The 27842-nt window shown below is 36.7% G+C and overlaps 2 protein-coding genes across 9 annotated transcripts; one reads left to right on the forward strand and one right to left on the reverse strand.

Moving 5' to 3' along the window:
- The first annotated feature begins 2 nt into the window (after positions 1-2).
- On the forward strand, positions 3-15126 carry Qvr (glycosylphosphatidylinositol-anchored protein quiver). 7 transcript variants are annotated; one of them, XM_076389673.1, is made up of 6 exons: positions 3-350; positions 2749-2850; positions 5441-5586; positions 8007-8054; positions 8398-8544; positions 9156-15126. In XM_076389673.1, exons 3-6 carry the CDS (start codon positions 5562-5564, stop codon positions 9410-9412), a joined length of 477 nt encoding a protein of 158 aa, XP_076245788.1. In that variant the 5' UTR covers positions 3-350; positions 2749-2850; positions 5441-5561; the 3' UTR covers positions 9413-15126. The 7 variants fall into 7 exon arrangements, with proteins under 7 accessions (XP_076245788.1, XP_076245785.1, XP_076245787.1 ...); XM_076389670.1 differs by having other exon boundaries at positions 3-315; positions 2643-2850; XM_076389672.1 differs by having other exon boundaries at positions 3-315.
- A 100-nt stretch (positions 15127-15226) lies between these two features.
- Positions 15227-24617, reverse strand: Hdc (histidine decarboxylase). Of its 2 annotated transcripts, XM_076389669.1 has the most exons (15): positions 24590-24617; positions 23152-23438; positions 22160-22417; positions 21695-21838; positions 21134-21200; positions 20724-20886; positions 19994-20064; positions 19888-19907; positions 19711-19809; positions 19268-19488; positions 18832-18941; positions 17739-17909; positions 16181-16257; positions 15872-15986; positions 15227-15732 (listed from the first exon to the last, which is right to left on the reverse strand). In XM_076389669.1, exons 1-15 carry the CDS (start codon positions 24615-24617, stop codon positions 15404-15406), a joined length of 2160 nt encoding a protein of 719 aa, XP_076245784.1. In that variant the 3' UTR covers positions 15227-15403. The 2 variants fall into 2 exon arrangements, 1 of the variants encoding a protein (XP_076245784.1); XR_013003020.1 differs by lacking the exons at positions 15227-15732; positions 15872-15986; positions 16181-16257 and adding an exon at positions 18054-18192 and having other exon boundaries at positions 17778-17909.
- Between the last annotated feature and the right edge of the window lie 3225 nt (positions 24618-27842).

Raw genomic sequence — 27842 nt, forward strand, 5'->3', positions numbered from 1 at the left:
GATCGACCTGGATCCGCAGTTCGCCTCTGTCCGATTGCGCGGCTCGGGTAGCGCTCCGCGAACCGCGCCGCGACGCTCCTCGACGCTTAAACGCTACTAGCATAGTCGCAACCACTGCACTCGTCTGCACCGCATCGTCCTGCCTTACGTGGGATCGTCCACCGCCATGCTGGTGGTTCAGTGATCATGAAATCGGTCGGGAACGCCGATAATCGACGATAATCGACGATAATTGACGACAGTTTACGGTGATTTGCGAAAAAGGTGAAACTGCATCGACTCCCCTTCTTCACTGAATTCTGGTTTCCTTCAACGGTTGAGTATCCAGGATTTTTCTTTGCATGAATTGTGTACGTATTAACGAGGGTCCAGTCAGTCTTTGAATTTTTATCGCCGGCGCGGATTTAGTCGGTTCGATTGTGTGCTACATGTATTTCTGTATCGGGGGTTGAGGTGTGTCATTGTTTTTGTATGGGCAAACGTAACTGGGGTGCACTGTGCAGTATAGTGAGAAAGTATGGGACGAGAGTCTGAGGGAAAGTATGATACTGGGAATGTTGAAGGGGATGATGTATGCTGGTACATGCTTTTTTTGTAACGCAACGTGACCTAGTTTTCATTAATTGTCATCAATTTACATTGTTTCAAGTTACACTCTCGTTTCCAGTTGCAAGTGGTTCGTTACTTTGTCCTTCCAGTTTTTCTTCCATTTTTTTTCTTTCTCGTTACGAGAGGCGCTGCAGAAATAATTGCCTGCATTTTGTGATTGTAGTGTAAGTAGTTTATTCTTTTTGTTTCTTCTAATCAGTTTCCTTTGCTTATTCTGTTTTTATCTATTGTTAAATCAGAGCTTCTTGTTGTAGTTGTTCGAACAAGTGTTAGATGTATAATAAATGTAATAGCCGATTCTGAGTGAAATTAATAATCGTATAATTATGAAATGAATTATGTATCTAAAACGGTACTATTAGTTATATTATATTGTTAGGTATAATAGGTATAATATTTATGAAGATAAATGACCATTAACTTTTTAAACTCATTTTTGTGTAAATTTTTATTGATTTATTATAACATTTTAAATGGACAGTTCTTTATATTCTTTTTAAAATATAAATTTTTTTGTTTGCCAATTTCTTAAGTAGAAATCTATATAATTTCTGGAGTATTTTTCTGAGACAAGAATTGAAGCCAATGAAGAAGAAGAGAAACCTATGCAAATCCAAGTTTAATACCCTTGATGTTGCATTAGATCTGTAAACAATCGCAAATAAGGTGTATAAAGCACTTCCTTCTTCAACAAGCTTTATATAATTCTATTTTTATAAGTATTCATTTGAATCTACAAAAAAAGAAATTTGTGTTTTCCAAAATTTTTATTTCCTTTTTTTAAGTCGTAGAAATAGATGTGTTAATTGTAGACAAAACCTACTTTCTAGTAATTCTTTAAAATTTTAAATAAATTCTCGATATTGATCTTCCTCAAAATTCTGTATAGGGTACAGTGTAGGTATGACTTTGAGCAACAGGTGCCTAAATTTTGGCTATTATTTTATTTCAATGACAGCGCAATCTTAATCTTTAATGTTGAGATCTACTAATTGCATAAATGTACCAGAAGTTTATAAATATTCCTAAATTTACAGAATACTTAGTATATTCGCGGAATCTGGTTTCTTCTGTTATATTATACTATCTTGGCTACCGCATTTAGGTCACTTGTCAAGATTGACCGAAACGTTTACTACGTTTTATACTACGTTGCACGTTTTCCACGTGTATTTTCCATTATGCATCACATATATTAGCAGTCCATTTCATCTTCTTCTATGTAAACATTTGTATGCGCGACAGTCGTTTAGTCGATCACCGTATGTATCTACTGTCTTGTTGATCAATCACTTCGTCACGTTGAAATGGAGGCATTACATAAAATTGTGTTTTGTTAGAATATCAAACTAATATAAACGCTCATGGACACGAAATTTAGTAAAATACAGCTACAAACCACTTACCCTACTTTGAAGTCTGAAGTGCATGAATGAAAGTCCCCTTCAGACAAATCGTGATTCCTTTTACCAAATAAAATTCGATTCTGTCCAGGAATTAGCGTTAACTTGGATGTGACGAGGTGATTGAGAATTAAATTTAATATTCATGCACCTGGTACCTGCGTCCCTGGTACACAAAATATTTGATCTAACTATAACACAAGAAATAATCTATAGAAATTAATTAACTGAAATGTTGTATATTGTTTAGCGTATTATATTTGCATAAAGATTTTCAGTTCTTCAAAGTGTAAGAACCATAACAAGCTAAACTCCAATATTTTTCTGAAAATTTTCTGTACAGATATTAATTGTTCAGTAAATCTTTATTCTAAATATATTTAGGGGGAAGCAGTTTTCCAAAATTGAAAAGACCATTAATATGCTTCTTATGTGTTTTTTTCCTAGACTTGCGTAACCATGGTTATTTAAGGATAGCATGTGTAATGCACTTTGCTTAAATAGCGGCTCAAAATAACATGTACAATTTTACATTTCCACGAAATGTGCTTGTGTCACATTGAATTAAAGCAGATTACAGACTTCCTCTCTGGCTCTTTTTCGCTCTGACTAATAACTGCGATTTGGCAGGAATGAAATCAGTACGGTCTAGCATCCCCAAATTAAGTTGACAGTCACTCGTTTCGGGACGATCGCCGTCGGAAACGTCGAATCTTTTCGCTTGAAATTCTTTCAGGATCGCCTGCCCCTTGCGTCGGACACAATGATGTAAAATCAGCGAAGGTGACCGATTCACGATGTGAGCCACGAGACAATGAAATCAACACGCTGTTATAAGGTATGCATTTCGCGTCGAGAAAATCGTCACTCGTCGTAGCAAAGCATCAGAACCATAAGAAAAATTGTATGGCGATAATTTTTATTTTCTTTATTTAACGCGTTGACCGCTACGTTGATCACACATGATTGCAGATTGTTTTGTCTATGGCGTCATGATGGTCATCAGTGACTAAAGTGCTTGATTATTAAAATACTTTAGTGGCACCCTAAGAAAAAGATGTGAATTTGTCGTGGCGATCAACGTGTTAACACTTTCGTCGTTACTGACACATATAGTGTGTTCCATTAATTTTTTCCATGATGCTGCTGACGCAACTGTTACTGTTACGTTCTTTTTCCTTATTGTATGTTTGTGAGTGTTGTCACACGTGAAAGAAGAAACCAAGATATTTTTTATTAAAAAAATATGCTGCTTCTTGGAACAGAAAACTAAATTTTAGTTGCAGTGAAAGTGTTAAAAATGAAGAATAATATCTCAATTTAATTTTGGGTTTTAGATTGTGTGGAAAGTTTTGTAAGGGGTAAAAAACACGCGATAAATTTCTTTTATATCGTGCTTCGTTTGTGAGAAAATTGCGCTGAAAGATTGAATGTATGAATAACATACTTTGTGAACGTTTTCTATTGAATGTTCGTTCAAAGCGTTTTATTTATATTTACTAAACATTAAATAGTCGTTAAATCGAGATTTTACTGCATGGTTTACCTTGCGGATAATTTATATATCGTCTGTCAAATCTTTTACCATTTTTGCATGTTGTGTGATGATGACTACATAAATATTTGTTACTGAAAGGTACTTATGCTGAAAGATCTGAATAAATCTTATTTCGAAGCCATTCTGTTCGCTCCGTTTTAGTATGTTTATGCACTCTGTTATCATAGGAACTTCTGGGACCATTCAAATACTGTTGCTAACGTTGTTATAAATTCTGAGGTATAAATAGAAGAGTTTATTGCACATGCTGCAGTTACCGTTTTAATCTTCTCTGCGTTTTGTACACAATTTCGCTTGTCAACTATGCAATTTATAAAATAAACATCGTGACTAAATTTCCCGCGGGATCAAAGCTATTTGAATTTATAACCCAATCTGTTGGAAGCGATGTCTTTCTGATGATAACAGTCAGATGATGTTCACGTGGGTACGAAGTCTCTAGAATAAGTGACTCTCGCAGTGAATAATCGGTTGGAAGCCTTATTATAGAATATGAATGAAGATCCTCTTTAATGGATTAGACGCTTAACGTTGCTTCCATCGTCAGACACCTCTTTGCCCTATGGGCAAACAACGCATTTCGCTTCCTAAATCTATGTCACAGCATTATTCCGTACTTCCAGAATTCTATTTGCGAATTATAATATCTATAAAATCACCTGAGCAGATATTAGTAACCTTTAACATGTTTATTTCAAAATTATTCTCATAGCTGATTTATAATACTAGCGTTTTAATGTTTCTATCCTGTTTATCTTATAATGTTTTCAATTTGATTCATTGCTAGGCTACATGCGTTAAAGATAATATAAATGAAAGGAAAGGTGCTGAATTAATCATACAAGGTGATTCAATAATGATGTTCCTAATGAATAATAGATGAATAGTTTGTTGAGCAATGCTCATTCGAATTTCCTCTCTCACTTTAATGTCTATATGCAGCAGTGAATTTTGCTATATACGATCATGCGTCACGTTGTTGGCTCAGCTATTTGCCGCAGTATTGCTTACCGCAAGTTTGCGTGAAAACTGGAATGAATCTATCCAACCCTTCCTTTGGTTCTCTAAGATTCATTGCATCCCCTTTGTAGTTCATCAAGTTGTCTACTGATAATCAGTAATAATCGTTTGTACAGCAGTAGATAGCTTTTAGGTAGGATTAACCGAATGCCTTCAAGATACAGAGTAGATACATTTAGTATTTAACTATTAGACGTTTTTAGTATTTGCATATAAAGAAAATTGAACCACATCTGAATCGAAACTCATGTTCTATCTGTCTACGTTCATGAGATATAATGAATTTTATAAACAGAGCAAACTCTCTGGAATACTACGAAATAGAATAGTATTTGCATATAGAGAAAATTGAACCACATTTGAATCGAAACACATGTTCTATCTGTCTACGTTTATAAGATATAATGAATTTTATAAGCAGAACAAACTCTCTGAAATCCTACGAAATAGAATAGAGCGAGGCTTCTAATAAATTCGAGAAACACCAGGAATGATAGAGAGAGTAACCAGATCGACGACAAGACGAGTGCAAGCTTGGCTTTAAATGCTAGGTGGTCATTTTGAGTATCTTTTGTAAAAGTAATTAAAATAGAAAATTCACACAGATAGGGCATGTGTTTATATACTCTTTTTGATTGTTTTTAAGCGTACAATCAACTCTCGAAGTGGGTCACACCTGTTATGAAACGGCCTGTATAATGTATAGATTCATTCGAAATATTGATTTTCTAAAACAGGCGACTCTATTTCAGCATTGGTACCCCTTGCCCTCTGATTACGTTCAACCGCGCGTAATTAAGCGTGACATATTCGTGACGTGGCGCGAGCTTTAATTTTTTTTCTCTTTCAGTCGATTACATAAAGGACGAATGCAACTCAGTGAGTTGCATACAACGCGTATTCCTGCTGCAAGGGTAAACTCGTGACACGGTATGAGGCTGAACAGAAAGTAAGAAGACGGTGCGGAAAATATGGGGACGAATCACTTGATAGTGGGTAAGTTTCAAGAGTAACCATCTGTTAAATAACATTCTTATATTCAAAGAAATCTTCGGAGTGAGAGTGATTTTCTATTCGTGTTTTTTCAATTATGTGTTTTCCTGATGTTCTTTGACACATTAGTCGTACACACAATCAGAAATATAGAAATAAATGTGTATTTAAGCGAAGATACATTCCATTCTATTTATACCTTCTAAATTGTACTTTTACGATTACCTGTTTTTCTGGTCTATTTTTTCTACGTGTAATTTTAAATTGTTTCAAAAAGTGAATTAATCGCGTTTGAAAATTATTTGTCATTTCAAAAATGAGTGTTTTTGGTATTGCAAGTGATACAACTAAAAAATTATACATTCGATTGCTAGTTTAGTAGCAGTAGTAACTAACAAGCAAATCTATCTTCGTTTAACTCATGCCACCTTCAACAATTATAGCGGTAGGTTGTACTTTGTCCATAAGTGTGCTAAAAATACCACGTAGGTCGTAATACCTTTTATAAGATTCTCAGTAATGATTATTTCAACAATATTCTCTTTCCTGTTATTTCACGTGGGTTTAACTTTGCCATGTGACAATTGTACCAACATTAAAGATATATCGCGAGAAATATGAAGAATTATTAATATAGAAAATATGATATCAGAAACCATAATAGTACTTAAAACAGTATTAAATAACACATAATCGCATCAGACCTAGTCAGTAAAAATAATTAATCATAAAGTATTCATTGTGGTGTAAGTATCCAGTATTCAGTAAAAAGGGAGATGGGAAAAATTCATAGGACACTTCCATATTTTATGTTGTTTATCGCTTACTACCTTTGGTACCTCTAGAACTTCTCCCTCGAAACAATAACCGTGCCTGATTAGTTAGAGATACGAATGGAACGTGCTTTATCAATTGTTTTGGAGGCGATCGAGCGCACTACCCCGGGTGAGTGTGCAGACACGACGGAAACAGAAGAAGAAACGTAAAGACATAAGTCGAGCTTACGATTAGCGTAGATAAGGGTGGGCTCGTACGACGCGTCGTTGGTGATAAAAGTATCTCGTTTCTCAACTTACTTCGCTCGAGCAAGGTGGTACAATGTTGATATACGTCTTCCTGATAATGTGGTAACAAAATTGAATGATTCATGATGGTAAAAGTTCACGATACTCGTAAAAGTTTATGAGCAATTTTGTTCCTATAGTCCTTTTCGTGCGGGTGGATTATACATATCGCTTAAGCTTTTCAAGGCTTTTACACGTTGAATTATTCTCTATAGGGTTCAGAATAGTTTAAGCTAGAAAGGAAATATTTTATGAGCAAATATATTCAAAAGCTCGTGTTCTTTAAGTGAGAAATCAGGAATTATTTTTATTACCAGCGACTTGGCGTAAATATAAAATCATTTTGTTATTCTCGTAGTCTGTATGTAGATTTTTAGAAAATTAATAGGCATGTGAACGATCGTTGTCCCTATACACGAGGTACGTACAGATAAGTTTATAAAATTCATAACGAACGAAATTGCTTCGAATCGACGATTGTGTTTTTCTTTAGTAATTGCATATTTTTCACACATACCAGAACAAAGAACTGTTGTATACCAAAAGATACTATGGTATAGTCAGATATTAATTCGATAGATCTCTTGTTATAATTTAAAAGAAGAATTACTGAATTTTCTGAAAAATGAGGTAGGGTATCAAAAAATTATATTCTATATTTTTAACTTATTTTTTTCAATTTTGATTCTGGGACACTCGGTATATTATGCGCACAAACATATTCACATATTTATTCTTTCCTAAAGTGTAAAAATAACGCAGTCTGTTCGCGCCTATTCGCATGGCTCGCGAATTATTGACCTATACTACTTTCATAAGTTACAGTCGAGTCTAGTAATATGAACAAATGTTTTCCTTACGCCTGCATAATCATATAATGGAGTACGTATGTTAGTTTAATGGAAAAATTGTAAATTTGAATGCATTTTGTAACACAGATTATAATTAAAAACAAAGTTCGACTAATCAATTATCACAAGGTAGGTAAAGCAAAGAAAACCGAAAAAATATGAAAATTAGAAAACAGTAATAATAATACTCAAATACTTTATTCACTATTCTCAAATCTTCTCAAACAATTTGACACATTAGGAGTTAACTATATAATTAACATAACATTTGGATATCAAGTAGTACTAACATTTGTAATCACAATTGAGACTTGAATCTCTGTTTAGTTGCAACCACGACGGTAAATAGAATTCGTTGTCATAGTAAAGACAGTAGCAGTAGGAACGAATAGTGGTAGTGATAGTACTGTGCACCCCTTTTTGTTCTTCATGATTATCGTATCGTAGCCATTCCAAATTAGTTCTGTAATTATACTCATCTAAAATGGCAAACAATGTTTCGTTTCAGCGGCAATTGTACTCGCGGTTGCCACCGTCTGTCGCGCGGAGTGCCAGAGTGAGTGATCAAACCAGCTTCTCTTCAGTGTCCTTCTTGTCATCGTTGCCTGTCAGCGTTATTCCGCAGGACTTGCGTCTGAAAATTCAATTCATTTCGATCTTGCGACCTCGCGAACAAATTTCTTTCTCTTCCCCTTTCACATCATTTTGTCGCAAATCTTTATGTTCCTATTGCTCAAATTTTTCTTTTGTAAGACATATTTTTTCTATTTTTTTATGTAGATCTGTGTGAGTATAATTGTATAGTTGAGGCACTTCCCCAGTCATTTTGCAATTTTGTATCTTTCTGTTGAAACTCACAACGCTCAATTATTCCTCTTCATTGCAAACGTGTTTTACAGCTCGCTCTGTTTACTGCTACGAATGCGACTCCTGGACGGACCTCAGATGTAAGGATCCATTCAATTACACCGCGCTCCCAAGGGACCAGCCGCCCTTGATGACTTGTAATGGCTGTTGCGTGAAAATGGTTCGCAACGCGAAATCGCGTGAGTACTTTTTCAGTTTTTCGTTAATCTTCAATCTTAATAGATACGAATTAAAGTACTGTGTTAATTGAATATAGCACTTGTTTGGAATTCGTGTATGTACAGGGTATTCGACGACAGGTGTCAGGAATTTTAAGGAATGATCCTACATACTAAAATAAGGCGAAAATGAAGAAAGGTGAAATTGCATTTCAAAAATGTGTCTGTCTCGGCACTTATTCTACTGACTCCTCTATAACTGACCTGATTAATGCACGTCAGCAGTAGAATAAGTCACCAGTCAGACACATTTCACGCGAATTTGAGACATTTCTGTAATAATGAATACTTCTAAAACACCTGTTGTCGAACACCTTATATAAAAAACTGATTACACGTTGAAACAATTACACAAATTATGTAGGTATACTTATAACATAATGCCTTGTGTTTCTATCTACAACTGATTTTATAATTAACAAAGTACTTGAGCAAATTAACATGCATTCACATTCATTCGCATACTGTGAATGAAAAACAGTTCATTATTTTTGTTTATCCCACATTTTTCAGCGATCTCGTTAGCTTCCCCTTGCAACAGCTTATAACATGAGTCCTTATGTTTTTCGTAGCGTACGAGAGCGTGAGGCGGACCTGCACTTCGCAGCTACAGATAAACTTATTCATGGTGGACCACGTGTGCATGATGGAAAGTACCGGCACTGGTCACATGTGCTTCTGTGAGGAGGATATGTGCAATCGTGTCTCCCCGACCTCGTGTTCGAATCCCGCACTCCTGCTGATCCTGTCGACCATCCTTGTACTACGCTCGGTCATCTTAGGGGCCCCAGCTTGCTTTGTAGAACGTTGCAATGGTCACGTCGTATAACACTGATTTACTCGACTCACCCGCAGTGATTCCGATCATATCCTCGTAGACGTTTAGTGTTTAGTCGGCGACACGATAACTCTCGTCGGGACGAGCGATTCTGTACAGTTCACGTACACCCAAATGTTTCCGGTTAAGCGAGAACTCTCTGTTTCTTTCCAAGGTGATGGGAAGCAGCGAGGTAAGATATACGCGCTTCGTGGAAGGGAAGAGAACCGATCGACTCGTCGATGATTGAGGTTGTTGAGGATTTTGATGAAAGAGTATGGAGAATGACAACTCGATGAACGATCAACTCGGAGTTTCTCTTCCTTTCTTCTGGTGACTTTGCACTTTATATCGCTCATCCCGAATCCTTTCTCCGGTATAGATAGTAGCGAGAGATCTCGACCGTGTTCTGTGTAGACAAATCATCCGACTCTCTATCACTCTCACGATTTTACCGCGAGTTCTTAATTTTGGTTGATGGCTCCTCGAGAGAAGTTGCGAGTTTCTGGTATGAGCTTGTTCAAATTTGCATAATTTTGCCTTCTATTAGGAATTTTGGAGTTCTCTGGAATTAGAGGTAACAAATTAATCGAAAGAAAATTGCTAACGAGTTTAAGTAATCATGATTCTCTATCAGAAAATTACAGTTTTTAGAAAAATTGTTAACAAGTACTTTGATTTGATTCACAGGATAGAATTACCTTTCTCGACGCTTAATCACCAAAATTATGAGTGAATAATCTTGAATTTCTCGCATTACCTCTTTCTTACAATGTTCAATGTATCTTGTCTTTTCACCATTATTTAGTGTGAAAGAATCCAAGCATTGATTCCTAATTCTCATAAGCACTTTGACAACCGCTTAAAACTTATAGCATCGACGAGAATAGAGGTGTCCCTACAGGAGATAGAATGTACGGACGCAGTGTTCGTTTCTTGGAATGTCTTTTTAGTCAAAGTTCTACTGGCTTGTTGTTATTTTTGTTTCATAGCAGGTTCGCCAGGAGTTTCTAAGCGAGCATAGATCACGAGAATACGCGAAACGTAGGTATAATATCTGCAACGTTGTTCGATCATCGCAATACTTAGGATTTAATGTGTTTCAGTTGTATTGATTTACACAATTGTCGCTTTCCCATTCTGTGCAACCTGCACTGGGACTGACGGACCTTCTCTTTAAGTAGAATCACAAAGTGACGAAGGATAAGCGTGCCGAGACACAGAGAGACAATTTCTAAGATAGCAAAGATAGCAAAGTGATCTGAGAAAGTAGCTACTTAAATCTGGTTTAACATTGGAAAATAATTTTACAAATAATCGATTGTTATCGTAGAAGAAAGTCATAGAATATCTTCAAATTTTTACACTTGCATTCACATTCCATGGAACGACGTTCATGACCCACTTGGTCTACTTATTTTCAAATTTCTTCGATCAAAGTTTACGAGATGCAAGTGAAACATTTGACATTCGACGTCTATGCATTTGTGCTTCGATTCTCTCATAAAACTTTTTCCATTTCTCAAGGATCCTCTGTCTCTCGCAGTATATCTGTCACATTGTTACCGTATATTCTTGCTATTCTTCGTCACAGTCCCGCGAACTTTTCTCATTCGCCATTTTTATGAGACACCGGTGTCTTACGCCTTATGCACCATAAGAAAACGAAGTGGGAATGGCAGGCCATAATACACCGAGCTTAAGGTAGACTACGGTCAGGCCGCATGGTTTGGGCATGCCCATCTGACAGCAACGTCACGAAAAGCAGCGACAGCAGCCCGGCGAGCATCGACAGCAGCATTTTCGTGTTCTACGTTTTTCGAGTTTGCCTTCGCGCGTGCCTTTCGAACAGCTTCCAAGAACTATCTAATCCACGATCGATCAGAAAAGAATGAAATTTCGAAGATTCCTACGAGTCTAAATAAAATCAATGTTAATTCTTGGAAAATGCACAGGCTTCAAAGGTACGCGCTATCGAATGTATACCACGGTAGTGTTAGTGAGTTCTGCAATCACGTATTTAGCAGGAGTGTGTTCTCACGTAGAAACGAGCGAATTCGAGTGCATGGATTGTAGCACCCTCTAGTTACAGAGTGTTGAAAGTCGCGACAGAGGAGAGCTGCGATGTTCTACAAACAAATATTTCATAAAAGAAGCGAGCAGGTTTGTTCCCACACTCTGGCGAACAATTCTGCTCATATTCTATTCCCTCTGTCCTCCGACGTTCAAGTCGCCGTGCAGCAACGCCTTGCATGACACTTGCATGAACCCGTTATTAGTACTTTTGCGATGAACAAGGAACTCCATGTCCGTGGCCTTTGCTTCCAAAAGAGACAGTCTTTCACTTAGAATCTCCATTCGAAAGCTTTTGAATTTTTACTCATCCGGAGATATTTTTCAAAATCTTACTTCTTACGCCTCTACAAGACACTAAGGAACGAGGAAAAGAGGTCCAAATGAAAGTATATATTTTTTCCCAAATTTGGAGAATCCCCTGAAAGTCTGTGTCTCGTTTGAAGCTCGGCTTGAAAAACAGTTACCCAAACACGAAACCCTCCACCCCGACGAATGCAACGCGAGGCAGATCGAATTAACAAAGCACAACGTGGGCCTTCAGCTTCGTTCGTGCCACGCCATTAATGCGTACCGACCTAACCGAGCTTTAAGCTTCGAGGTGCGATCGCGAGGAGGCACCGCAGCGAGGAACTCGACCGTGGAAAGCGACATCAGCTCGTTTCGAGAGTACTCGCCCGTCCGAGCTTTCCGATCACGCAGACGATTGAGAAACTGGCTGGCACGGCCAAGTTGAACGCGCATGTCCTCACAGAGAGGCTCCCGTCGCGGAGCTTCTTGCCAAACAAGCTTCGGTGCTTGCGAACTAAAGCGAGCTAACCGGTGTTTCTCTGGCAAGCCATGCGGCTCGTGTCGTGTCATTTGTTCATTGTCGCACGCGCGGCTGCGAGGCTACTTTTCTCGATTCTCTATCGTTTCTCTTTTTCTTTCTGTACCCTTTTCATTTTCCTCGACTTGTCGTTGCTCGAGGAGCCCACAGAAAGAGATGTTTTTTATTCTAAATTGTAGATTAATTATTGGTTTCTGTGGTGCAGATCACAGCATCTGTACTAACTCTGCTTTTAATATTTGAAATTTTTGGAAGTACAGAATATAAGAATAACTGAGAATTATGAATGTGTATAGGTACTACTGTTACTGTTATCAATTGTTTTTTTTTTCATTGCTATGTATAATAGTAACACTGCTGAGAGTTAATATCTTGTTTCTTCTTAAGCTTGAGCAAATTGAAGGAAGTATTTTCTGAATCGTTTTTCCGTTTCTGTTGAATACTGCAGACACGAGGCCAGCAGCAACGACAATATTTAGCATGTAACGTGGGCGAATCTCGTTTTTGAGTCTAGCCTCGCAGCTGGAAAGAATCCACATATTGCTATCGATACGAGTACCATGCGAAGTAATGGCGAATGTGCTGAGATGAATCTTAAGCAGTTCGATCGAGTACAATCTGTATCTGACGTGTCAGAGGTTCTACAGATCTCTTCGCAATAGAATCTCTTGTCCAACCAGTTTCTTGGAGATAAGCTAACTTGTAAGCGTCCTTTAATTACACTTTGAGACGTTAGATCTGCTCGTCTCGATCGAAACCGAGGATCGATACATTTTTTGTCCGCCTTTTCTACACGAAACTCATATCCAACTGCTTGCATAAAGATCGAGGATATCATTATCGATGTACTACACACTGTCTGTTACAACAGTCGATGTTTACTTGCGCCGAATTGTCAACCCGATGTATCGACATGCTCTTACACTTTTGATCTCGATGTTGGTGAACATTTTGCGTATACTGAATGGTGTATGATCTTGATTTATTTACCGATGCAAGTGTCAAGAACCCTTCTGTCTCTACGTGTCAATGTGTACCGATTGTATGTCGTTGCCCCGAATTGTTGACATTTGTTTTTTTTTTCACCTCTTGGTCTACGTTAATGTCGTTCTAACTTTAAGGAGACTAGAGTAACTCGGTGGCATGATACATGATGTTTAAATGGTAAAGTAGCGTTCATTGAGCCGCACGTAAGTTCGTTGTTTCCCACATCGCTCCAAACGGACACGATTTCTTTTTCGGGTTCCCGAAGTGCTATCAATTTTCATTGTATCGAACGATGACGCGTGCAAGATGAAGGGACATGTATCTGTTTGAGGGAATACGAAAAATTATTCGTTGATTCGATTGATCCTGCGTCAATTCAAGCTTTTGTACGATTTTATTAAACTTCTTACGCCGATTATTAACTAATCGATAAAATACTGATATTTTAGTCTTTTCGTGAAAGCTAACGCTTAAGCTTACTAAGATTTTAACTAACGGCGGGTGGTAAAGCAACTTAGAGAGCTAAGGAACTTAGTTATGATTTATTAGATGGTTTAGTTGTTACCAAAATGTCTCGTTTGACCAGCAGCTTTTTCTACTGCGGAGAAGAGTTAAAATCGCAGGTGATAGAGTGAAATAATTTTCCTTGATGCACATATCGTTGTCTCTGCGGAGTAATAATTTCTCTCGATAACGATAATGTTATCGAAAATTTAAAAATGATAGTTAAGCGCTGTTTAATGATAAGCGCAATGATAGCACTCGAATGCGGTAATAAAGCGAGCGTAAAGAGTTTCAGCGAGTCTACTCGAGATGAATGCTGTTGATAATATCATTATTTGCCCTAGTGTTTATTAATTTTTGTACCAGAATTAGTATGATAGTGATACGAGACTACATAGTGTTAAGCAGTGCTTAGCTATAGATGGAGACAGTGACAATTGAACGCATAAGACAAACGTGCTCGGAGCGTTAAGCGAGTGCTTTGGTACAAATAGCACGGTAAATATTCTTCGCTGGTAATATAGAGAACAATTGTTATGAAATTGAGAGGATGAAAAATATGAAAGCGAAAGAACATTGCTAAAGAGTTGTATTTTGTGCCATTGATTCCTTTCACAGATGTCTCCATCAATCTGGATCGTAGGGCGCCAACAATTAATATTCAAGTCCTGAAATAAATCATTTGATTAAATATCATTTAATTACAGTATGAAGACCCTATGAAAACTTATTATCAATAATCTCGTTGGTAATGCCTGTGAGTTTTGACAAATAACAGTTGTATCGTCCATGAGAGTGCTTGAAGTGTTGCAAGGGTGTTGAAAGTGGTGCGTTAAAGGTTGTTTCAGATAACGTTAGAGATGTTGAAGAAACAGTATATCGGATGTTGAACGTCATAGGACGAACGTGTTCAGAGGTAAAGAGGAGAAGAGAACCGGTGATAATGGCATTCTGTAATTTAACGATTGTTGATACGATTAAAGTGGTGTATCAAGTAAGAAGTCTAAGAGTCCGTTGTACCATCGCGATTTGATTGTTAACGCGAATTATAATAGAGTACTAGATGCAAATGGTGATACTTTCTTGACTTACCTCAATAACAAGTATACATGTATATTTAAATATACGTTTCCCCTTTTTTTCCATATCACTCTAAGAACCACGATATTTTTGTTAAGATCGCTATAACAACATAATTATAAGAATAATTGTTATGACAACATTCATCGACCACGAGTTCTTTCAGCAATAGTAAAATAAAAATAAAGGCCTAGAAAGGCCTGACACGTTATTGTCATGTCGTAATTCGCAATAAAGTTTATATGTCATTGAACTTACCCGACTCCCTTTCTAAACGAATCTAGTTATCCAAAGAGACTAATTCTCAAATGTATTAGCTAAATATCTGCCTTGTTTTTAGCAAAGAATCATGGAAAAAAGGACACAACGCATGGGACAATAACATCAGATTTATTTTTATTATCGCAGCTGATTACTTTCATTCCAACAACTTATCCCTTAATCTGAATAATATAGAATCCATCGAAGACACGAGGGAGTAGAGTCAGGCGGGACCTGGCGCGATTCCAAATATGTATATTCAACTAACTTTACTCTTTCTTCATACAATGCCCGCATTTTCTGCAGAAGTCCGCGTCCTCATCGTTGTCCTCATTGTCAGGATTCGGGTGTTCACCATGAGCTGTCGTTGACAGATCACCAGTGTATGGACGGTGACCGAATGAGGCTATCGTTTCGCTCCTAGGAAGATTCACCTCGGTCGTGACCATGGACGTTAATTCGTTCGAGCAATCTTGAAGACCAATCCTGACAGATCCATTCACGTAATTTGAACGAGTTTTAGAGTTCTGCTTTTTTAAAAGTTTCTCCGTCTTTGTGTCCTGCGAATCTTGAGCTGTTGAACATTCACCGGGAATATCTGAAAATATAAGAGGTAGTAAAGATAGGAAAATATTGAATATGAGACTTGGTGGAGATAGTAATTGCTTATCAAATTGTTTTAACCAAGATTTAATATATAAACAGGTAGTTTAATTAAAATATTATAGATTGCTTGCCATCATCGAATTGTTTAGGGTCGGGTCCAGCTTCTCCAGAGATTGATGAATCCTCATCTTCTTTGAGCGGCAATTCGGAGGACATTTCTATGGCTGGACGACAACAGGCGTATCCCTGAAGCAGAATAAGTGAGGAGTTTTGTTAATATTTTTTATTTAATGAAGGCCCTGCTTTATGTAATTTATTTTGAGATACATAATTTAGTGATTTCGAAAAACAGAGTATTAAATGTTTTATCATAAATTGAAACACCAATTATAAGAAATAATTATATGATCGTTTGTAAATAACAAAACGTATTATTTTACCTGTACTAAATCCATGCGTGAATCTAAGGAGAACTGCTTTCCTGACATGAGAATTCCTCGAATTCTACGTCGCATAGCTGGAAATGCAAGTAAAATACAAGTTAAGTCATATTTCCAATTTTAAAACTCTTCTTTAAAACATATTTTTGAATTTAAAAAAGTGTTGTGACTCAAGCTTCAGATTCAAAATATTACTAAAGCTTTGACTTTAGAAATTCATAATTCATAATTAGTATGCATCATTATTCGATTAACCTTGTAAAATATACGCAATAGTATATTCTAATTGGTTGAGTTTAGTCGTAAAAGAAGTCTAATTTCAGAAGCTAATTTATAAATAGTTATTGCGGGAGTAGCGAAAATATTCAAATAAAAGCTCTTAGCGCGCCACGCGTTCGACTAGCGACGATCGACGAAAATCTTCGAAGAGGGCCGAGCGATTTGACCAATCACAGGCTAGCTATTAAACATGTAGCGCGCCGGGCATGCGCCGAGTCTCCAGAAAATTAAACAGCGTCATTTTTCGTCTTGTCTTTGGAGTGAGTGTTTCAGTGTCAAATATGAAGTGTCATACGAAATCTTTGCAGAATCAATACATCTTTGAGTTCAAAGGTTAGTAGTTGTATATTTTCTAATAGTTTAGGCAGTATATGTAAAAATATTATGAAATAAGATTCGGTGAGCATGAGACTCCGCTTATAACACTATGGTGCATGAATAACTTTTCATTATTTGATTATTTCGGTTCTATCAGCCCAAAATTTTCTTAGTCATTGAAATTTGTTTGTTAATAAAAATATTGAATAGTAGTACTGTATTTATACTTTCAAATTTTAGTAATAATCGTTTCATTTATTTCATCCTAAATTTCTTGAGAATAATGTTTGCATGATATCTATGCTACTACTCAGTATGATACAAAATAAGTTCAATATTGATATACTCGAAGTATTTACGCTTTCATGTATTATGTGCTTTATAACATTGAGAATTAGCAAGGAATGTGTGTAGCATTTTGGAATTGAGATAGGTTTAGTCGTGCCTTCGAAGATTTCTACTTCATGCATTTCGCCGCGAGATGGCGCCACAATATGATTTATCGTAAGAAATGTTCGGTTTTTCCGCGAACTGATGAGAGAGAACACTTTCTTACAGTACAAAAGCACATAATCTAATTTGTTAATAATTCTTCGTTATTTATATACATTAATAATACTGTTTATATTTCCTAAATTAAAATTAGTATTTAAACTTGCTCGATTAATTTATGGAACGAAAGTATGTCTTTATAAATTTTGACGTTACAAATAACTTATTTTACTCTCCTATGTTTACGACAGCAGGTCATTTGCTGAGTAGAGTACGTATATTCACATTCTTTAATTCTCTGTTTATATTTCGATCCTAGCGAGATAGCTAATTATGTTTACCACCTAAAGATTTTACTAGGGCAACGAAACGGAATAGTAAAATAAGGATAGAATGAGTTGTTTTGATATTTTATCGTACGTTTAAAGGTTCGACTTACTATTATTTCGTTAATTTTTTCAGTGTTTACCTGGACTATCCCTGGCTTCAAGACGCAGTTGGCCGAATGCCTTCGTACATTCTTCGAACACATCTGCTGTGTCATATATGGCAGCGAAACTACCATTCACGATCTTCGGTGACATCGGTGAGTTAGCCAATAACAAACTTGAGCCAAAGTTTTCATTCTTTTCTCGTGTATCTGAAAATTAAGTGTTCCATTCATATCTGCTATTGGTCACATTATTATCGTCATGATAAAGAATTGTAATTCAGACATAAAAACTGAAACAGAATGGGCGAACGTAAGACACAAATAAAACACTAAATGGAAAACTCGTCTTACCTGAGCTTTCTGTTCTCCGAAAATTATAGACAGTGCATTTTACGGAAAAAACAAAAAGAGAAGCAAAATCATGTGATTAGAAATAAGATTGGTTATTATCGCTCGTACAGGCTGTTGTTGTTTAGTGTAGATTGCAAACCTAAGGGAACCGAGATAAAAATTGAATATTTTACTTGCAACGTGTATGATTAAACAGCTTATACATTAATGTGAAATTTCTTAAATATAATTTATTTGCAAGTACACATTTTAGAAACTCTAGTATTGAATATCATCTTTGTCATTCAATACTCGTTTGGATGATTCATGTATTAAAGATCTGAAATAGCAGTGCCTATATGTATGTAGAGTCTTAAAGTTTTTGAGATATAACTTCGATAAGTATGAATATCAATTTTCAAAATTAATCATTAGACAGTGGAAAAATCTAAAAATTCATATACAATATATGTATACGTCCAATATTAATGTATATTTGAATATTTACATATTGCACAATTTTTATTCAGATAATGAGATCTATTTTCTATTTAAACACAGTTTGTCTCATTCCCTTACGAATAAATATGAAAAGAAATAATGAGAAAAGAAAAAGGTTTTGCCTTGGACTAAGAAGCTAAAACAGAACCATACTTTTCAATAAAGAATAAGCTTACGCTTTAGATATCTTTGAGCAGCATACGAAATCTGTGTGGTGTGTGCAGGATGTTTCTTTTCTTATTTGAGAAAATAATGTATCAAGTCGATTCTAGTGATCTACAGTTCGATTCTGAGTTACCTGCGAGTGGAACTCTTGCTCGTACAGGGGAACTCGAAGTGTCTCCTAGAATCTCGTTAGCTGTGCTTCGTATCTCAGCCCAGTCCCTTAAGATATCCTCGTTAGTTGTACTGAGAATATGAAAAAATATGTGATTTAATGAGACACGCTTTTTAAAATTTCCTACAAATAAAAATCCTAATTTTTGACTTTCGTAGGATATAGTAATTGGAATATTAGATCTTAATTAGAGTTTAGTTGAATTAAAAATTTGAAACTAAGTCTGTTTTAGAGTAGCTTGGTATTAGTTAAAAAACATTTGATATAGATAATTCGATATAACCAATCTCGAATTTATAATAATTGGCAGAGAGACGTGCATTGGTACAATTTATATTCTTACGCCTCTTTTTCTGCACTTCTCATTGCATAGACAATTTCTTAACAGTTAACTTACTTGGTCGAGGTAACAGTGAACCGAATTACATATTTTCCATGTAAAGCTGCTGGTACGCAATGTACACGGCCTCTTGAGTTCATTTTCTTCAGCAAACGCTCTGTTAAAGTATTTTCGCCACGCAGACGAAATACAACAAGGCCCAAGTGTCTCGTCGCAGGGATTTCGAAGCGTGAATCCGCCAAAACTAGCGCTTCGAATTTTTGTGCCAGTCTAACGCCCTGAAATTAGTATTCGAAAGATACTAATACGTAGATAAAGTAATTTTCAAGTCTTTTATACGCTCGTATTTAAAGTCTCTTAATTTACATACATATAGATACGTATACAAAATTCATTAAATTATATCAAACTGTTTGAATGTTTATAACTCAAGAGATTTTAACGTAAGCGTGGCTATCGATACACTTTTTAGTAGAAGGGAGGTATGATGTAATAGAAACCTCGCGAATATGCTTCTGAAGGCCAGTGATTCCGTAATTTCTAATGACGAACCACAGTTTCAAGGCTCTGAATCTCTTTGACAGTGGAATCTGCCAGTGCTAAAACAGTGAACAATAATCTAAGTGCATTAGAAAATTCCTTCAGTAGGTTATCGATTTTGGATTTCAATGAGTTACCATATAATCAATAGCAAGGCCTGCAAATATATAAAATATTCTATTTACGTCTGACTGAACGCAAAGGTTTTGAATTAAAAACACAAAAAAGTATCTTCTTGGTTACCTGAATTTTCGTGCTTCAGGTACAATGGATCCACGTTAAAGGTTCTGTGAAGAGCTTGACTGCTTTTCACCCTGAAAAAACCACAGAAATTATCATTATCAATAGATCCTTCAGCAGAAACATTCTGTTTCATCTCTTTTCATTTCTTAGATCTTATTTGCTCAGATTTTTTAGATCTTATTTCTCACAGTTAATTTCGTTGCGAGACAATTGAATCGATTTTCAAGTCCACAACTTTTAAATCAATTTTCAAATTTTGATTACGCATCTATAAAATAAATTTAAGTATTTCTTGCAAGTCTTATCTCATTTTAATAAAATATGGTGGCATTGTCTTACAAATAGAAAATCTGTGCTAATTTGAATTCGAGTTTAGTCGCGAGCAATTTACGACCAAGCAATAAGCTAGTCGATTTATTCGTTTCTCGCACTGTCGGCTTTAAAAGACGCTCAAATATCGTACCGAAAGATTGTGAATTATGACGACGGAAATTGCAGGAAGAATGAAAAAACCGATTCTGCGGGCGCAGTCCACCCTATAAGCCGCGAGGGGGTGAGCGAAAGGCGATAGTGTTCGAGGCTCGTGAATTTATCGAGTTCGCAATAATATAAGAATTTGCAAAATCGATTTTTTATCTACGTATTCATTTATGTCGACTTTCTTCATTGTCGAGAGAAATGCAGAGTGATGTCATTAAACGGAGTTCATATTCTTCTTCATATGACTCACCACATAGCGGTGCAGTCGAAGTGCACCATCAGCCATTTGCTAGGATTAAATGCAAGTGAATCGGCGTATTCTATTCCCTCAAGCCAACCGCGGAATTCGGGGCACACGAATGCACTGCCTGCATAGGCTGCATCCACGTGCAACCAGAGACCATTCTTCATACCTATTGGCCAGTGTAATTGTTTCCATTTTAATTTGAAGCTTTAGGTTCATTTTATGGACAAGTTGTCACAAAATAGCTGATAATACTATTTAATAGAAAATTATTTTGTTTTTTGTACCTTCTATCATATGAAATATTAGATCTTGTAAGTGATTTCGTATTTGTATTTTTGTACATAGTGTGAAATATTTTATTGATATTTTCTTTCAAAGTAGTAGAAGTAAGGGATTTGTGCAGATTTACTTACACACTTCGCCAACTTCTTTGAGATTGTCGAAAGCACACGCACCAGTCGTACCCAAAGTGGCGCATACCTTCGTAAATGAATATAAAACTGAGCATTAAAGGGATTCAATCCTATACACGTTCTGCAAATTTGTAGATTTCCTCGAAAAAAAAAAGAAATAAAAAGGTACTTCTTATTTTCTAATCAATGGAACCCCCAGTCTCTTCATCGTAAATTCTAAATATATCTTAAAAGTCACATTTCATCGAAGATAATTTTCCTTACTATGGATTCACTACACTAAATAATGAGGGGTTGCTATTCGTCGTCCTAAGAGACCAACTAGCGAAAAGACAATCCGCCTTGCAACGTCGTGTCCCCCCTCTTTTCTATCCGCAACTACGAACAACTTTGCCAAGGTTAATTGGTAGGTCGATCTTTTCATACTTCAATACTGCTATCCGCTCTAATAATGTTGATTGAGAGCAAAAGGTACATTTTTTTCCAATAAATACTTATGTAACGACACGAATGTATTTTCCCTTGGCAAATGTCCATTAAATAATTTAAAATAGTACTTACAAAAAAGGGAAGCAGACCTTCAGCTCGATCGTGCGTTATCGCCTCAAGTAAGGTTTCACCCCTCATACTGAGTTCATCGTCAGATTCGATGTACCTCATTCGTACCAACCCTATTAGCCCCGCCTTCTCCACGCTAGAGTGAGCCTATAATATATAGATATGCATTCATAAAATACAGCAACTAAATTAATTAAAAAAAGAAAAGAAAAAACACCGATACAGTGGCAAAAATATATTATCTAAAACCCTAAAAAGTTATATACAGAGTGTGCATGTTAAACATAGCAATCTGGGGAAAGGAAAAAGTATTCGAAGCTGATACAGTAAGAAAGATTTTCAGTCGGTGCCCAAGATCCGATATTAATTTTTTAAACGTGCGAGAAGAGAAGAGTTTAAGCGAAGAGAAAAGCTCGAGGCTAATGGTTCCACGTCAGGAAATGATAGATTTGAAAGAGGACTACTTACTTGGTCAGAACAGTAGCCTACAAGACGCGAATTAATCTCGGCTGGTAAACGGTCCGGTTCATTTTGTTGCACGTCCCTAATGGCTCGGGTTCTCGCTGCGAGTAGGCAAACTAGGGTGGCTTCGGATGCAGTCGTTTGTATCACGCCACCACCACCCGATCCTCCAGGACGGTGCAGGAATTCTTCTGGCAGACCGATCATTTTGCCCAGCCAGTTCATTACGATGGTCTCCAGTTCCGTGCACGCGGGACTCGAGGCCTTTTAACGTGCACACGTTGGATCCGAAGGCACCATGGTAACAAATAGGAAAGGAAAAATCGTTTTACATAAAATTGTGGGTTTTGTTGCTATTTGTGCGTAAGTACAGTCAATTGTGCTAATGTAATTATTGTGCTTCAAGACTGTTATTCAAAATTTAGGGACTGTAATTAAAGTCTGATTTTTGGAGAGATGTGAGTACAATGAATGTTAAGTGTTCATTTAGTTTATGACTCATAATAATCATTCTGAACTGTCTACTTCGGTGTTTGAATCTTTCTTGTAGGAAATGGAGAAGCATATTAACAGTAGGATACAAACGTTGAATGTCACGAACTCTGTGAGGAAGTTTCTGCACGTGATATATCCAGTAGCGGAAGTTACTACTGATTTTCACAATACAGAATAACGATAATTACAAACTTCTTTCCTCAAATCTTTTAATATTATGCATAAAATTCTATAACGTTCCTCAGAAATGTCTAGACGAAAGGAAAATATCGCAATAACATTGTCGATTCAAAATCCTCTTGGACACAAAATTGTAACAAGAAAGTTTTCCAGGTTTTTCAATGTTCAGTTTGTGATCCTTAGTCACTGTTCATAAAACTTAAATGAATTCTTTTTATTACAAGCATACTTTACGACTGCATGGTACATTCAAAATGATGTGTAAACATGAGGAGTCTTAATAAAGAGAGCTGTTTGAAGTGTGATAGCTGCATTGTTCTTACCCAAGTAAATCCAAGACAATTGATCGCGTCGGCCAACATGTCGGCCAGCAGGCTGGCAGGTGAATTCAAGGCTGGAAAATAGGCGTGCATGTGGGGACTTTGCCAGTGCGTCACTCCTGGCATGATGCACTTTTCAATGTCGGCGAATATGTCCTCCCAAGGCTCGCCATCCACAGGAGCCGCGGATGGCAGGACGTTTCTTAGATAACCCGGTGAAACCGCTGGGTAAACGCGTCGGGATCGAATATTTGCCAAGTAGTCGGCGATATAATCCACCACTTCTTTTCCTGATTAGAATTCGATTTAGAATTGTGTCACAAGGTGTAGGTAAAGTGCACAGTTTTCGTTCATTGAAATTCAATTTCTATTTCTACGATGACCATTGGAACAGTGGTTCTACAGTGTTGAGCATCGAAATCTCATTTCAGCTTAATTTACGAACTCTTATTTTCGATTGAATCAGCTTTACAATCAACAAGAAACTAGAATGTTATTTTACTCTACGTTAAGCGGCAGCTTTACTCTGTCCAACAGTCAACTAAATAGCTAAGCACTTGCTAAACTTCGAGTTCTAAAAAGTAGAATAGTATTTCTTGGAAAGGAAGCTGGACACCAACATTCTCCGAGCAAGAACAATTGTTTAACATTAATGGGAAACGTTAAACCGATTATCTGTGGTTCCTCGTCTTCTGAGTCTTCCGGTCTCTACTTCGCTGCGAGAAAACACAGTCGACATCTCAAACATCTTTGTTTCTTTTCCAAGCTGTTTCCCACTGTGCATCGCGCGAAACAATAGAATTCGATTCGCCTTGACTAAATGTTTCTCGAAGCCACCTAAAAACTCCTCCTCGAACCTCGACTAATTCGTCCACCATTCAATATTGAGGCGACACAAATTGCCTGACATTGACAATGATGCTGTCCTATATTCAACGTTTAAATGGTGGATGTTTGCGCGAATGTGACTAAATTTATCATGGCTTAGAACTCGATCGAAATTGGATCCGAGGAAAAGGGAGGTCTCGTTGAAATCCTTCGTCTAGGATTTAGGACTGTAAAGATAGAATCCAGCATGGACCGTATTGGAAACGGTATCGAATCCATAAAATTCCCATGGACTCACTCCCAGTTCGGTGATCCCTCTTTATTGGCGTTTTAACGCTTCGAAACGTATTTGATGCCGTACCGTCAGACCCTTTCTACTATGTGCATGTGTTTCAACTCGCGTGCAAGATTACGGACGGTGCAAACATTCACAAGGTAGCGCGAGATATTGCTTTGCTAACGATAGTAATGAGATTTTACTCTCGTCCAACAGAAAATTCTTACTAGCTTTCTTTTCTGGCGTATGCAAAACAGGGGGAAGTTAATTTAGAAATTTTTGAAAGCATGCGACACTGCATAAAGGACGTTGAAGTATATTAATGCTTTTACTCACCATGCTTGCGATACTCCTCTAGATTCATATTATCTGCAACGAAAGCGACGGATACGATATAGGTAAAAGTCATATACAGGGAAGAAAATGGAGAGGATGTCGATGCAAAAGTTGTGCTAGTGTAATTTCTTTGTTCAAACTTAATCGAGACACTTAGTATTAATTTCACTAGGATTTAGGTTAAACGAGAGTGTATCTGAGCACAGTGCATCTTCACAGTGGAGAGCCCTTCGATGCCGCGGAGGATCAATTCGCTCACCGTTGAACCTCACAACAACCAAATCTCGAAATTTCGGTGGCACCGTATCAGGCGCATGTGGTGACGTTTGATTGATGTCCACCAAGGAAAATCGCGGATCGCGGATGATTCTCGCGGAAGCTTAGACTCTCGACGACGGATTCCAGCGAGCGTAAAGACTCGATACGATTCTTAGCCGACCTATGCGTGTTGACCTAGCATCGAACTTTAACGCTACGCGATAGGTACTCGCTTCGAATGATTTGTACGGATTCATCATCGATCGGTCGTCACATGGGCCCAGAGCTTATTAGGCTAGTGTCACAAGGCTCCTCGCGGCCTAGAACTAGATCGTACTAGATCGTTCGACTGCGCGATCTGACCTTTCTTTCATTTCTCGAACTCTTGTATGAACAGAATTTTTCATTTATTTTAGTCTTTGCATTTGGAGTATTGTATGGATATATGAACATGTGTACTACTAGCGAAAAATGTGAGGCAGCACTTTAGTATAAAATTAAACATACTTATTGGTAAATCAGTAAGACATTGTAGTACAGAAATGTAGGTGAAACTTAAATTATTATAGAACTAGTTTACGCTTTCCAACAACATAAAAAGTATTAAGAAATTAGATAGTCTCATACTTTTGGTCGATGGTGTATGTGAAGGTTGAAACAAAGTTCCTAAGTTTTTTGATTTAGTATTAAGTATGATGAATTGATTAGAATTGTGGAATATTTGTAGTGTGTTAATTTTACCTTGAAGTAAAAGTTAGTTGTTTTTCTGTCTGTTTTAAATGTGAATCGTAAGGAATGATTGAGTAGAACGTTTATATCTTGCATTAACACGAACATAAATGAAGTGGTTAGACGTAAGAGGATGCGGTAAATTGGGATGGCTTCTTCCTAGATATTACTTAATCCTATTTTAGGAAACAGAGAATCCCACTCACCAGTGTCAGAGAAATCCAAACAACTTCGGATTTCCCTGAAAAGGCAGTGACTAGTTAAGTTAAATTTCAAAGTTGATTTCATGAAGTAAATTATATTTGTGAATGAATATTTCTACAAAATTCAATATTTTATACAATAACACGTTAGGTATATCTATAGTGCTACAAATTAAATTTTAATATAAAAACAGTTATGGCAGACTGTATCACTGTTGCTTATTCAAGAAGTACATAAAACATTATATTAGAAACTTCCAATTAAATACTATGTTGTCACTATCATAGTTTTATTTTCCTAATTTTCTTATTATCAATAAACAGTAAATCCATATTATCGAGCAATAGCACGAAAACAAATAAATGCAAATGAATTTTATTACAATGTCTGTAATCGACATTGATCACCGACAATCTTAAGACGTCAGGGATTGAAGGGAGAGAACGATCAGGATGTTATCAAGCACCGATTACACGCAAGAAAATAAAAGATCCGGGAGTCCCATACGAGGCGTAAAATGGAAAATCGAACATCGACAGCCACAAGGATCTGAAGCTTAAGCCAGAATGACGCTCAACGATATTAAAAGCTCGTCCTTCCACCGTTTCCGTTTCCGACTTTTGTAATTTCCCGTAGCTTTCAGTATTCGTGCGCGATTCGAAGGATTTATCAGCGATGCCGACTGCTTACGTGCGAGTACAAGTAGCTGATAACGATTTATACTTTCAGAAATAAAAATCGACGGTTCCAACTGAAATTCCTGTTGTGGGACCTGATTCCAACGATTGTAGAATTGCTTAACAGAATTCTCTACAGTGTCACAAGACTTTCATTGTATGAATTAGCTGCATCGAATACCCACAGAAAAATATATGTATTCTATTTTGGAAAAAGTATTTAGAGTTTTAGGGAATGTGAATGTAAGTAGATGAAGAGTGAATATAAATGATGTCTTATAAAAATTGATAATTTATTCAAAGTATTTGCAGCATAGATATAAAATTTAAGAAGAATTTTCTCAGTATGCTTTGAAGTTTGAAACTTTAAATTGTGGAAGATCTAATAGAGTGAATACACAATATTTCTTGAATAATAAATCACAAATTTGATGAAAAAGTTAGACATATTCTGAAAAATCTGACCTTGTGGGTGGTAGCGAGTTTGACGATGATCAGATGTAGTCGGGATTCCTTGGGCACGCGAAGAACTAATTTTTCAGAAGTTACTGTGCCGCGAACACTTGTTAAACGACTTCGAAGACGAATTTCGATAGTCAAGGAACAGATATATCCACGGTTGAGGAGAATCGGTGGAATGCAAGTCGTTCAACAAGTGGCCGCTTTTATACAGAGACGCGCTAAGTAGTAGCTGCTTTAGCGCAAGCGTGGCCGAGGACCACCAAGACAGGACGAGGAACAATTTCAGTGAGTAAGCTTTGCGATCTTAAGGGACTACCGATGAACGATCCTCCTGCTTCTATGTGCAATCTCGATTAATTTTGTTGAATGCTTCTGCTATCCTTTCGTTACGATTACCTCCCATCCCTCTTTAATAATTCTAAACTGTTTGCTGTTATTTCATATAACGAGACAGCACACAGAAGAATCTTCGTGTTTTATTTATTCCTATATTGCGATAAATTGTTTCTTTCATGTTTGTGTAAAAATGATAGTGAAAATATTAATAGAAGGGAGGGATAAATTGTAATTTCATCTTTTTTGCTTTGGAATGTGGATATTTAGCAAGTGTGACTGAGGTTGTTTGTAGTTTCTAAATTAATGTTTAAATTAATGAATAGCCTCTTTGGCAAAGCATAAAGAAGTAATTAGCGTCTTCATGGAATTTCGAAATAAAAGAAGCTTCCTTTGATACGAAGTATAAAGGAGCTGCTCATTATTGATTCCTGGATATTACATTTTTCTTTAATGGGACTTTATGCTAGGAGTAACTAAAAACATAATTCGTCTTGCGATACTGCTTTTGGAATAATTGTCTGAAATTCGTTCGTAATCATTTGCTAATGACACATATTTTTTAAGAAATGGTTGATTTAGATAATCTA

The sequence above is a fragment of the Calliopsis andreniformis genome, chromosome 12 (assembly GCF_051401765.1).
Source record: "Calliopsis andreniformis isolate RMS-2024a chromosome 12, iyCalAndr_principal, whole genome shotgun sequence".
Taxonomy (NCBI): domain Eukaryota; kingdom Metazoa; phylum Arthropoda; class Insecta; order Hymenoptera; family Andrenidae; genus Calliopsis; species Calliopsis andreniformis.

Bases quoted from the DNA above. Each gene is read 5' to 3' on its own strand.
- Qvr (XM_076389673.1), top strand. From the start codon at position 5,562: ATGGGGACGAATCACTTGATAGTGG. The intron at 5,587-8,006 runs GTAAGTTTCAAG...GTTTCGTTTCAG, and splicing joins GACGAATCACTTGATAGTGG to CGGCAATTGTACTCGCGGTT. The intron at 8,055-8,397 runs GTGAGTGATCAA...CGTGTTTTACAG, and splicing joins CTGTCGCGCGGAGTGCCAGA to CTCGCTCTGTTTACTGCTAC.
- Hdc (XM_076389669.1), bottom strand. From the start codon at position 24,617: ATGAATCTAGAGGAGTATCGCAAGCATG. The intron at 23,439-24,589 runs GTGAGTAAAAGC...AATTCTAATCAG, and splicing joins AGAGGAGTATCGCAAGCATG to GAAAAGAAGTGGTGGATTAT. The intron at 19,810-19,887 runs GTAACTCATTGA...TCACTGTTTTAG, and splicing joins GCCTTGCTATTGATTATATG to CACTGGCAGATTCCACTGTC.